This window comes from Gordionus sp. m RMFG-2023, chromosome 4 (genome assembly GCF_954871325.1).
Source record: "Gordionus sp. m RMFG-2023 chromosome 4, tfGorSpeb1-WG-v2, whole genome shotgun sequence".
Classification (NCBI taxonomy): Eukaryota; Metazoa; Nematomorpha; class Gordioida; order Chordodea; family Parachordodidae; genus Gordionus; species Gordionus sp. m RMFG-2023.
In genome coordinates this window covers 25201602-25215557 of record NC_088778.1, presented here as the reverse complement: position 1 = coordinate 25215557, position 13956 = coordinate 25201602, and the positions used below count along the sequence as shown (strand labels likewise).

The 13956-nt window shown below is 27.0% G+C and overlaps 1 protein-coding gene and 1 long non-coding RNA gene across 3 annotated transcripts; one reads left to right on the top strand and one right to left on the bottom strand.

Annotated features, from left to right (window-relative positions):
- The first annotated feature begins 471 nt into the window (after positions 1-471).
- On the top strand, positions 472-8439 carry LOC135927811 (uncharacterized). Of its 2 annotated transcripts, XM_065464005.1 has the most exons (3): positions 515-529; positions 569-732; positions 7211-8439. In XM_065464005.1, exon 3 carries the CDS (start codon positions 7238-7240, stop codon positions 8297-8299), a length of 1062 nt encoding a protein of 353 aa, XP_065320077.1. In that variant the 5' UTR covers positions 515-529; positions 569-732; positions 7211-7237; the 3' UTR covers positions 8300-8439. The 2 variants fall into 2 exon arrangements, with proteins under 2 accessions (XP_065320076.1, XP_065320077.1); XM_065464004.1 differs by lacking the exon at positions 569-732 and having other exon boundaries at positions 472-529.
- LOC135929031 (uncharacterized) lies at positions 3670-4195 on the bottom strand. The gene is made up of 4 exons (XR_010572454.1): positions 4098-4195; positions 4011-4060; positions 3843-3962; positions 3670-3800 (listed from the first exon to the last, which is right to left on the bottom strand). It is a non-coding gene; the product is annotated as an uncharacterized LOC135929031 (long non-coding RNA).
- Positions 8440-13956: the final 5517 nt, after the last annotated feature.

Genomic DNA, 13956 nt, shown 5'->3' with positions numbered 1-13956 from the left:
ATTAGGTACTTTTTCACCTAGTTTAAATCTCATTATAGCAGAAATTAAATATATAACATAACAAAAACTACGTCTCTTGATATTTTGTTTGAATTGATTGGACTGTGATTAATATTTCGGTGATTTATTTGTAACATATTCGAATATAAAGGGATCTGTTTGCTGATAGAATGTCTAACCCTTTTAAATAACATGTGACGAAATAATAGTCAACATGAATAAAGCACCACTTTAATATAAAACGTATAATTAATAATGATAAGTGGGTGGGTATAGGTTTTAGGTGGTTTGCTTCCAGTACTTTTGTTAAAAAGTCCAATTCGGGTCGATTTTTTAAACGGCCCCCAATTAAAATTATAGTTAAAATATATTAGCAAAATCTCTAGGCATGCATGATTTTATCTTGGTTGTTTTTTAAAATCAACTTGGATAGGGTTTTTAACACAATAGTTGTGTAAAATTGTGCATCAATCAATACATCAATTATGTTTTTCTGACATTAACCTAGTCACTTTCTATCCAACTAAGGGTAATAAAACTTTTTTCAAATTAAGTAACTGGAATTTAGATAGTGAGGATCAACTGGACCAGATTAGAACCAGACTTATAAATTTGATCTGAAGGCAGCTAACCATTAGATTGTTATAGCATTTTGAACCAATCCTGATTGACCAAATGGTTGGCATAACATATTAGAATTCTTGTTTAAAATAATATACCAGTTTAAAAGAAGTAATTATATATGTTGTTTATTTAAATTTATCACAGTTTTTTTAATCATTTGGAAGGTTTTTATTTATTTTCTCAGGTTTTAAATTATTTCAGGGGCATGATTAAAATACGTGCCCTCTATTAAAGAAGCTTAATTTAATTATATTAATACAGAATCGTATTTAGCTTCATAAGATGAGTTAGAAAATGTTTTTTTTATTTAAAATAATGGCAACATAGAAAAATTTTTAAAAAAATTTAGTCAAAAAAGAAGAAAGTGTTTTTTCAAAATCTCAATAAGTTATAAATAATTTATAAACTTAGTATTAACATTTTTTGATTCCTTTTAATAAATTATGTATGATTCAGCGTTCATTTTTTATATATTATGCTTCTTTGATAGGGGGTACATAGTTTAGTCATATAAAAAAATAATTTTTAAAAAATTTTACTATGTTGCCATTTTTTTTAAATAAAAAAAAACATTTTCTAACTCATATGAAGCTAAATACGATTCTGTAATAATATAATTTAAATTAACTTTGATTCGGGGGCGCGTATTTTAGTCATGCCCTATTTCAGTATTAATCTTTCACAGTTTTTAAAAATTATTTTCACAATTTATTAATTATTTTATTCCACTTTAATTGTATTTTTAATTATAAGATATTATATTTTATATAATTATTATATATATTAAATATAAAATAATCATTAAATATTAATTTTTTGTTTAAAAAACCTTTATGAGCAATATATCAAAAATATAAAAACTAGCTTCAAATATAGGTCAGGATTAAAAATTTAAAACCCCAAAGCTGCCAAGTAACAAATAAAAATAAAATAATTTAAGAATGTTATAGAGTTCAGCATAATGAACTCTATCCATTATAGCATATGATATAAAACATGATTACTCTTTGATTTTTTTGTATTCCAGTAGATAAAAAGCCCACAATTTTAATCGAAGAATAAATTCATGAAAAAATTTGAACTATGATAATTTTGAACAACAATTTAATGAAAATCCCCAAAAATTATAAATGATAGTACATTAGAATGTCCATATACAGATCTTACATTTTTCAAGTCTTATATGTCAGCCTAATTATAGTAAGAAGTAAATATTTCATTCCTATCTTTTTTGCCCATTATATTATACAAATGTAAACCTTCATCAGTAGCAAATAATTCTCAATAGGGCAAAAGTGAGTGAAAACTAAAAGGGCTTTATAATTCAATTGGGTAAAAATAAACCTTAAGTTTTATAGTATATTTTTTTGGATCTTGTCATTTACAATAACATCATACAAATTGCTCATTTTGAACTTTTGGATATATTTTAATAAAAAATAGGGGGATGGGTATAAAAGTATCTTGTATCTTATTAAAAATTTTGCTATATATCTATTATCTTAAATACAAGATTTTAAAAAGCATACTGAAAATTTCCCAAACCCTGGCAGTTTTAAATTAAATTATTTTTTAGTTTTGTAAATGTAAAATTTTTACATAAAATATTAATAGGCACAGTTTAAAATTATTAAATACTTTCTCAGTTATATTATATATAAATTAAAATGCAATTTTATTGTTTTATCTATTACATTTTTTTATGTACTTGTATTTTGATAAAATAATTTATTTTAACTTATGTATTAATTTTGAAAGAACTAATTGATTATTATTACATTTAAAATTGTAATAAAAATTTTATAGACTTGTGGATTTTACTTTACTCTTTTTAAAAAACAAAAAGAATATCATTGAAAATTAATTATAATGTATCACCATTTTGAACTTCAGTCATGAACTCAAGTCTGCTTGAAATCTGAAAGTTAAATTATCATTATTTTTGTTTGCTGCCAAAATTAATTATAATAATATTTAATTAATATTATACCAATGATAATAATAAATATCATATTTTAAAAAATTTACAAATCTGAGCTTTATAGAAATGATTTAAATATCTTATAACTACATTGACATATTTTTATCTCGTTATTATTTTTAAAATTCATTAATAGTGCGCACAAATTGAGCGTTTGCGTTTGCAGTACGTTTTTTAACGCAACGCATCTTTGTTTAAATTGAAAGCAGTACGTTTTTTCCTTGTTTTAAAATTGAAACGTGATTTAATTTTTATTAAACAATATGGATTTCTTTAGTTTACAAGATAAACAACTAATTGCTTATTTTAATTATACAAGGATGAGGAGAACATTATAATTTACAAATAATGCAAATAAAATAATTTAATTACATTTTCAATTCTTTAATAATAAAAATATACACTAGAACATGTATGAATATTAAATATCTTATTAAAATAGTATAATCATACCATCTTGCCCAATTTTATTTAATTGGTTTTTGAATTTTTTTATTATAATCAAATAAAATGATGTCAAAATAAAATATTGTTAGCTCAATAAAACATAGTAAGATATAAATAGTCAATATCTTAAAAAATCAAACACTATTATTCTGTTTATATACATAATATTTTATTTTATTTTTAAAGATAATATTGGATAAATTATATGTCAATGAATTAAAATCCTAGAAAGGCTTCAAATTTTGATCTCAATAATTAATTATTGTGTCAAAATTTATAATATATATACACTATTAGATCTTAATTGTAACTTCTTCCAATCATGTTACTCCTGATTTTTTTATTTATTGGATTTTCATAACTGTTTACTCAATCTCATTTCATAATTTGATTATTATAATATTTATTTGTTTATCCTACCTTAATATATTTATAATAATCTATATATTTTATTAAAAATGCTAAATAAATTTTGAATAGTTTGCTTATTTATATATATTTTTCAAAAATGGACACTATAATATGGAATATTACTTTATTATATATAAATAAACATATTTACAGAAATAAATAAACTAAGATAAAATTTATTCAATGTTTGATTTAAAGTTGTTTCTGTTGAATTTGTTGGTGATAATTCTATAGTATTTTGATCCTTTGATTGCTCCATCAAAGTATGATACAATCTTGATACTACACAATTGAAAAGTATTTATTTGAAAGGCTCATACTTTCCAAGCCTTCTGATCTAAAATAATATTAAATTTATAGACAAAAAAATATATTTTACTGGCTTTCAGATGGCACCTTTTCCAAAAGAGCCAAAAGTCTTTCACCCATGAGTGCATTTATTTTTAAACCATTATGGTGTAGTTTCTTTAGGACTAAAATTGTCAGTAGTTTTTCTGTCCTTTATCATTGGCTTCATGAATTTTATATATATATATATATATTCAACTTCTTCTTTATGATACAGTTGTATCATGCTGTGGAAACTCCATCTCCATGCTAATAAAAATATAATTTATCACTGTTCATATTTTACCTTAAACTAATGGTTGATATCTAAAATTTATTCAATTAATATATTCTAAAATTATATTAATATATTCTAAAATTATATAAATATATTCTAAAATTATCTAAAATATAATTAATATATTCTAAAATTATATAAATATCAATTAATATATTCTAAATGATATAATTTCAATTAATATATGAGATAAATTATAATTACAATTTTGTATCCATTATCAAATTTTAGCGCAAAATTAAAAAAGCATTAAAAAAATCAAACCAGTTTGCTTTTTTTTTAACGCTTGCCGTAAAAAAATCCAATTTGCACAATACCATCTAAAATGCATTATTAGCTTTTAAAACGGAGCGTTGCAACGCTCAATTTGTGCGCACTATTACCAACGGAAATTTTTTTTATCGAATTAACATATTGATTTGCGCAAGACTCGATATTTTGAAAACGACATAAATTTGTTCTTTGAAGATAGTTTCAAAAACTTCGGCCTGGTTTTGAAAAATATTTTGCAAAATATGCTTTTAGCCACCAATACTTATTATATTATTTTCAAAGAATTTTCCTTTTATTTTAAATCTTATGAAAAACAAAAAGCATTATATTTATGAAATAAAATATTTCTCCTAGTATACATGTTAGCGCCAATGTGTTTTTTCCAATAATGTGTTATTTTTACAACTTTAAATCGTTTATGAGCGCGTTTTTAAAAATTTAAAAATCTGATTTTACCGGAAATGTTAACCGCCATATTTGGAATACCTACCCTGTCAGACACCATGAACTTTTATACTTAATATAATTTATATTAAATTTTCCATATATTTTTTATATAAATTATACATGACTCAAAGGTTAACAGATTCATAAGATAGGTATTCCAAACATGATAGAATATATTTACGATAAAAATTTAAAAAAAACGCGCTCAATAAATTATTTATAGTTGTATAAATAACACATAGACGCTAACAAAATTAGAGGTCTGCATTGGGCGGGATTTCGGTCCGCCCGCCCATCTAAGCGGGCGGATAAAAAAATTTTGAGAATGGGTGGGGGGGGGGTTAAGAAATTTAAACAATGGGCCGGCGGGTTAAGGAATTTAAAATTTTTGTTCAAAAACAAACTAAAAAAAATAATTGTTTAAATGATCTATAAATTTCTTTTCTTATTGTACCAATCGTTTTTTTTAAGTGAAGAACATTTACCTAACTATATTATGATATACTTCAAACGGATATCCTACTTTGGTGGAAACACAAGAAAGGGTGCCAAAGCTATCAAGATTAGCAAAAGAAAGATATTGGCAATTTCTGCAACTAGTGCTTCTTCCGAACGCGGATTTAGCATTGCTGGAAGATTTTTAGAACAAAGAAGAACGTGCTTAAATCCAGAAAATGTCGATTCATTATTATTTTTGCATTATAATTAGATATAATATTAATTTTACATTTATATTTTTTTCATAAATATTCAATTTGATCAAATAAAATTGTCCATAATTTACATTTATTATTTTTATACTTATATTAATTTCGTAAATTATAAACTTTTTGTAGAGGTGTAATGCTGAAATATTTATATTAGATGCTTAAAAAAATGAAAGAATGACCTAAATTTTATAAGGGCTTGGGTTAAAAATTTTTTATAAATAATGGGCGGGCGGGTAAGAAATTTTAGATAAATGGGTTGGGTGGGCGGGTATATTTTTTTGAAAACTATAGGCGGGCGGGTTAAAATTTTTTTTAACATTGGATGGGCGTGCTTTTGGTCCAAACGCTTAATGCTGACCTTTAAACAAAACTACATTTTTAATATATTTTTTTAAAATAAATAAAAATATATAATTTTATATTATGTTTGTTTACCAAGAATCGTTAAAGCTGACTCGGCAGAGTCGCCTAAACACTAGATGGAATGATAAGAATGGAAATATAAGTTTATTCCCCTGTTTATATAAAATTATAGGCCGGGTGACCATTTCTTAAAATCTTCATAGCAGACCGGACATTTTTTTATTCATTTCGTTTCTAATTTCGAGCTAAGATTTTGATTAATACTATTTGAAAAAATATTATAATATCCTTATTTATATGTATTTTTTTTTGAGCTAAAACACTTAAATTTATAAATAATATAGTTAATTAACAAAAAAATTAAGTAAGTGATTATGAAGATGCATTAAATAGTTGTTATATTATTTTTAGAATATTTACATTCTTCATCAAATTTCCTTTGGGCCACCCACCATTCAATTGGGTCTACTTTATTTACTATAAGATCCGAAAACATAATTTTAGTAAATGGCTCTGATCTTGCTTGAAACTTTACCAAGATAGATAAAATGTCAGTTTTAGGATAGGGAAGCCCCCCTCTTTCCCTTGCCTTTCCCATTTCATTGATTGTTAAATTTGAATGATATTTATTTCGGATTTAAAAGGTAGGATAAGAAATGTGCAAGTGTTAAAGCCTGATTGTAACTTTTAGCAAAGGATGAAAGTTGATTAGTACTTATTTTTTTATTAGCATATAAGATGGCGAAAAACCTTTGCAAATTTTTCCAACCATTAAAGATTTTTAAATTCGGATAATTCTTAACCGCTTGAGAAATATCAATAGCTAATTTTAGTTTGAAAAAATTAAATTTTATTTGGCATTTGTATTTTTATCAGAAAATTATACAAAAATTTATTTTAGCAAACAATTGATGTTGATTTTTTTAAAAAAATAACTATATTATATTTCATCTGCTCTTTATTAAAAAAATATCAAATTACAACATACTATTTAATTTTCAACAATTTCCCGACTTGTTCCCTTGAGCCTTTGTCCTTTACTTGTAAGATAATATTAAACTGAAATTTAAAAATATATATTTTACAATCACCCTTAATTCTTTAATTAAAATTTGATTTATTTTTATTTCAATCAAAAAAGCGTTTTTTTAAAAAAATAATCAGGATTTTTGCCAACCCTAAAATATACTATACATTTGAGAGAGTAAATCATCATTAACTTAGAAGGGTGTAGATACCCCTATCTAAACCTTGTTAGCTTAAATTTCCATTCCAAGGCCGGTTCATATTTTGCTAATTTTTAAAATTATGTCATTTTTTCCACTCCAGTTCTAGATCTTTATACAAATACCTTGGATGACAAATACCAATAAACCCAGTAAGGCAACCACCTCGTCTCACTATAATTGTGAATCCGGTACTCATCAAGTCCAATCCGTTTATAATAGTAAAAATCAGATAAATCAAAACGATGATACCGATGAACTTCTCGATGATACCGATGAACCTATCGATGATAATCATCTGGTTGAAATGATAGGTACAGATTTTGAATACACTTCCTTAGATATCAATCTACCCGGTAATAATGTCGACACGGCCTTGCCAAACATGAATCAATTTCTCACATGGGACAAGGTTCTTACCACGGCTAAACCAGGGGACTTGCTCGAATTTCACAGGGGTTGGTACCGGCACTGGGCTCTCTTTGAAGGCGGCTCAATTGTCATTCATGTTAGGGCTCACAATGGCCAAGATTTTGAAAAGGACGTTCCTCGTTCTTCCCTTCAAAATAATGATGGACAATCTTCGAATGCCACTCACATTTCCAATGATCAACCCAAAATATCTTCTGCTTCCTGGTTTCAAGTTCCTCCTATTAGGTCAGTCCTTGACTCCATGCCTTCTCTTACCAATTTTTTGGCTGGTTCCTTGTCACATTCTTTTAGTGATGCACCGAGTGGCGCTAATTCTAACAACACCAACAATGATTTCGGGCGCCGAGGCCCGCCTACCCTGAGAGAAGCTTTTACAGGAACGACGGCCTTGTTGGCCCGTGATTCGTTTGCCCTCGTCGCCGGTTCTTCCTTAGTTCGAATTAATAATAAAGAGCTCGAAGCCAGGGCCAAAGGTCTTTACCCTCCCAATTCCCCGCCGAAAACAATCAGGAACGCCTTGAATTTGCTCCACCAGGAAGTACCTTATCACATTTTAACTAGTAATTGTGAACATTACGTGACTTTATGGAAATATGGAGTTGCCTGGTCGACTCAACCTACAGATACGAGCCTCAAATTGTGTGCAGCAGCTGCAAGTTTATACAATTCCTATGGAACCGAAGGAGCCCCCACCCTGTTTCCAGCCATTAGAAAAGCGTATAAAGACTTTAAAGAAACACAAAATGAAGATTTTCGCTAATTTCATTCTTAATGATTTAAAATCGGTTGACTAATTTATTTAATGTTTATAAATCTTCCTATGATAATTTTATCATTATAGTTAATATATCGTTAATATATAACTCGAATCAAATAATTGGAATAAAAATATGAATTTTATCTTAATATTTAATATAATACTATAGGCAGTGGCTTGTCCAAGATTTATCCGAAGGGGTATGAAAAAGTATTGGGGGGTTTTCACCCCCCAGACCCCAATTTATATGGCTTCGGTCGGGTCTCCTATAAAAAATTATGATTAAATAATATTGATTTGATTTTCCCGTGGTTATTAATATTTTGCTTTTTAAATGTAAAATCTTAATATCATTGCTGTTAAAAATGGCTGAACAGTTGTAAATACTAATTCAAAAATCTTTATTAGTCCCTGGTTGCTTAAACCAATATAATAGCCAGTATAAAAGAAAAAAATTATTAGTAACAAAACAAACCTTTGGCTAACACTACGATTAAATGCAACTGAAAGCATTTATTCCGAAAATTTTATCAATATTTTATGTTAATTATATATTATTTTAATCCGTTTAGTTAAAAAAAAATAGTGATAGGAAGATAAGCGAAATTGGCATCATGATAGCATTGAAAATATGGAAGAATTAAATTTCTGGTTTGCCCTAATATTTAGTACCTAGCTAGTACTTGTTAATTCTCCAATTAATTTCCCTGCCTACAAAAAAATAACTGTTTTATAAGCCAAGTAGAATACATATATTTCGCTCCTTAAGCTTGAAATCAACCAAACTTTCTTGAAGCATTAACATTGAAACGTATATCAATGTTTAGTTCATATTTAATATATTAATGCTTCAATCCGTTTAGTAGATAGATTAAAGTTAAACGCAATGCTGTTATAATAAGAAAATTTACCAAGATTAGCGTCATGAAAATACATATTATAGAAGAACTGAATTTTTTGAAATCATATGTAATGCCTAATTAGTACTTATTAATTCATCCGTTAGTTTTCCCATTCAATAAAAAAAATAAGTTATAAGCCAAATAAATAAAATATGGGATTTTGAATCGCGATTCAAAAATACATTAAAAATTTTTTCACCGATTCAAAATATTATTGAATCTAATGCTTCTATGATCTTTATAGATATTATTTGTCTTTTAAATATAGAAGTAAAATATTGTGAATCGAGTTATATTTTCAAAAATTTGAGCGTTAAATTTTCCAAACTTTTGAAATCACTTTTAAAGTTTAGATCAATATGTATATATTTTAGTTTAATCTTCAATCTGTTTGGTAAATATAAATAAAAAGGTTATAAAAAAATACCAAAATCACTAAAATTCGTATCAAGATTTATAGAGAACCTAGAAGCACCAAAGTATTTATAATAAATAAAATAATAAACGAAATATCTAAAAAATAATTACTATCATATAAAATAGACTTTTTATCATATTTTCAAAATAGTGAGACTCGATGTCTGCAGTACAGCTCTATTTGGCCGATTTAAAAAACTCGATATTTTAGCCAAAACTAAGTTACCCTTGCATGAAAAACATATTGGCGGAATTTTGAGGTTTAGGTAATAATATTTTGGTTAAAATCTTGATTTAAAAATCGGCGAAATCAAGCCGTTTAGCAACACAATATCTGGTTATAGCTTTGATACTCTTATAATTTAGTAGGGTTAATATTAAAAATTAAACTTGTACCAGATTCGGAAAATGTAAAACCAAAATAAGATGGAAGGTATATTGTTTGCAATGATCCGGTCGGTCCGACGTCAGGTCCAGTTCGGTCTCATTTGACTATTGGGTCCGACGGTCCTGTCCGACCGAAAACCGATTAAAGAAGATAAAAAAAGTTAACTATGAATTATTTTTTAGTTAATGTACATCATGTACATGAACACCTAAAACATGATTCGTTAATGCCTAACACTTTATAATATCTCATTCATCATTTACTTTTTATATTATTCCGTATCATTTATTCGTCATGTATAATTTAGTAGGTAGTATTATATTTTTAGAAATTGAAATCATAGAAGATGATAATATTTTTAACCACCACCTTCTTCTAGGGATGAAAGAATAACTATTGATTTAGAAAATAGTATTAGTAGTATAAATAAAAAAAATCGATCAAATTCAAATTTGAAAGATATTAAAGAATTATGTAAATTTTTAAGAAAGGATAATTCTGGGAAAACATGTAAAATATATCTCCAAAATTTTCCAATTCTTCAAGCAGAAGTAAACGATATATATATCAATTGAGAGCTATAAAATTTAAATATTAAAAACTTCATCAAATAAACCTACATATAGTTATGATTAGGGCTGGGAACCAATATTAAAACCCAAGATTAACGAAATATTGAATTGGTATTGGGTCTAAAATATTGGTATTTTTTTAAATAATATTTTTTTTATTTCTTGTATTGATATTGGTTTAAATTCAAATAATTAATTAAAAGAAATAGTAATTTAAACCCCATAATTTGTAGTTTAAAATAATCATGAAGGATTACAATAAAAACAGAGAACCAACTCTCAAAATTTTACTGAATTCAAATTCTTTTTTAAGCTCGGAATTTATTAAGAGATGTGAAATCAATTATTTTATAATAAAAATGATTTGATGATATAATTAAAATATTGATATTTAATACATTCCATTTTTAATAAATTTAATGCAGAATAAAATTTTTATATCTTAACATTTTTAGACCGGACTGGACCGATGGTCCCACGGTCTGGTCTCACCTAACTTAACAGTTCATTGGTTCTGTCTCATTACACTAATTGGTTATGTATGGTCAAATTTAAAACAATTATAATGGCTGATTTTTTCCCTTCAAGCGATAAGGTTGAACTATTTCTAAGTAAAGCAATACTAAGTACATTTGCAATTGAAAATAGAAATGACGCTCCCATACTAATGATAGCTTCTCTGCGAAGCAACCCGATTTTTAAATAAATTTTTTAAATTATGAAACAAAATTTTGTTTTATTCCTCGATTTTTTAGGAAACTTTTAAAAGAGGAAATTCTGAGGTTATTTTATTTATAAAATTAATCAGGGGGTTTTATCGATTTAAAAGAAACGTAAACAAATTTTGGCCTAGATATCAATGTAAAGGTATTGTGAAAACAAATTTTTTACCTAATTTTATTTTCTGTTGGGCGGGTTTTAACTCCCCCTCTTCTTGTCTACGCCAGTGACTATAGAGAATTTTACTATTTCTTTTTGCACAGACTTGGAATATATGTATTTTTTTTTGTTTAATCTAATCTTTGTCTTTTATTAAAAATATTTCCATTACCTTTTCTGGAACATATTTTTCAGAATGTTCGAGTTTCGGAAGCGTACTGATAGTTTTAAAAAAAAATACACTCAAAATAAAATATTGGTAGGATTTTAATTTTTAATTGTGCAATATATATATTATCAGCATATCAGGGGCCAGTCTATTTTTTAAAAATAATTAAGATTCGGACTGGGTTGGGCCTAATATTTTTTAAAAGGGCTGGGTCTGGCTCAAATTTTTAAATTATGAGATCATTACATTTTGTCAAATAAATTGATATATTTTAAAATTCTTGCAAGAAATAAGGCGCTAGTATTATTTTATTTGTGGAATATTTATTTTATGTAAAAATTATTTTTTTTCTATATTTAAATAAATTTCGGGGTGGACTTTTCAGGACAAATAAAAAAAATTCGTTCAAGATGGAGCTGAGCAAGAAAATTATTTTTTAAAAAAATTTGCACCTGGTAATAAAATTATTCCCGATGCAGATCACTAATATATGTGTCGTACCTTATATGCAATATCAGAAGATTTGGGATCTCTTAATTTTAAATTTCTGATGACCGGAAATGTATTTCAATAATATAGATTAATTTATATAAATTTTTCATATAGATTTAAAGTTTAACACAAGTTCATAGTATAATTTTCTAAGATTTATGTATGAGTACTTCAAATTTTTTTAAACTTAAAATCGTCTGCTGTAAATTATTTAAAATTGTATTATATTCCGTGCTGTAAACTTTACTTTGCAAAAAAAGACGTATTACCATTTTAGTTAAGGATTGTTTTTACAAAGCAGATAAAATGATCATTCCAAAATAACTTAGAAAAAACAATGCTGCAAGATTTACATGCTGGACAACTGGAAGCAGGTAAAATAACACGTTGAGAAAGAATATATGTGGATGGTCTGGAATAAATATTGAGATAGTTTTGAGTATTAAAAATTGGAAAATATGTAACATATGGCAATATAATTCAAACACCATACAATATTTATGAGCACCTATAATGAAACCGGTCCCAGCAGGAGTTCTTCTTCTTTTTTAAAAGATGAACTTTAAAAAGATCAATTACAAAATATTTAACTAAAAGGTAATGTATAGTTTCAAAAATATAAATCAACTAACGCTTATTGCATCTTATCCTGGTGAGGGATTCGTCCATGGAAACCAGTGATGGTACGTCTGCGGATCATGTATAAAGTATTACTTATAAAAAATATATAGATGGTTACTAACCAATCGAAGGTATAAAACGATTAAATAGAATCAAATTACAATATATATTTGCACACAACTTAAAGAACATAGATGTGGTGGCAGGAAGGAAGTTGGTGAATAAATTTTATTTATAAAAATAAGAAATAATCAAAATATATTTATCACTCTTTTTCTAAAGTATCAAATGCTTGAGCCCACACCACACACAGACCTTAGCCTGAACTCTTTTATAATCGAATATAAATACTTTCCAATATCTTTCTGCTCTACTAACGTGGTTTATGAACGAGTTTTGGGGAGATATTGTACTAAGTCAGGGTCGAATAAAGATCAAAATAGCTTAATAAATTACTGCGCTCAGCCCCATTAGTAAAAAAATCTATTTAGATTAGAGTTGCCAACATCGGCATTATCAATAGCGCAGTCAGCAAACTTAGAATTTCATTAAAGTGTTGCCAAATTATCTAACGTTTTTATTAGTGTTGCTAAGCGGTTCGTTTTGAGCCGATTTTAAAAAAGGCTAACTCAAAATTTTATCTCGGAAACTTTTATGCAACCGCTCCCAGATGGCACAGAGGTTTACACAACTATTAACAAAATCTCGAGCTTAGGCAATATCTTTCTAGCTAATAAGTTTAGGAAGCCTTTAACCACTTTAATTTATATATTAGATAAAAAATAAGGTATGCATTCCATTTAGTAAGATTAGATTTTTTATGTCATAATTACAATTACAAAATAAAAATGCATTCATTTTTTAATTGTACATATGAAATAGTTGGATCTAAGAACGTTGGCTGTTCTACAATCGGAGGGGGGGGGGGATCGACAAAGTTCGATGGTCCGGGATTGTCGATGAACGGGACTGGGGGACCCGATAGTTTCATAATTTGCAATATCATATAAAAAAGAAGTAAAGAATGACAAGGACAAAGGGGACAATATGACACATAATGTAGGAAAATCTTCCCCCTTCGCTGTAAATAAAATTATTAATTATCCCTACCGATAATTTCAGGTCACTGTTTCTTGGTATCTTGAGTAGCTACTAGTTATGCCTGCCATAAGTGTAGTGTTAGGGCTCTGATATGAGGTAAGATTAGTTATAAAACGTTA

Bases quoted from the DNA above. Each gene is read 5' to 3' on its own strand.
- LOC135927811 (XM_065464004.1), top strand. From the start codon at position 7,238: ATGACAAATACCAATAAACCCAGTAAGGCAACCACCTCGTCTCACTAT.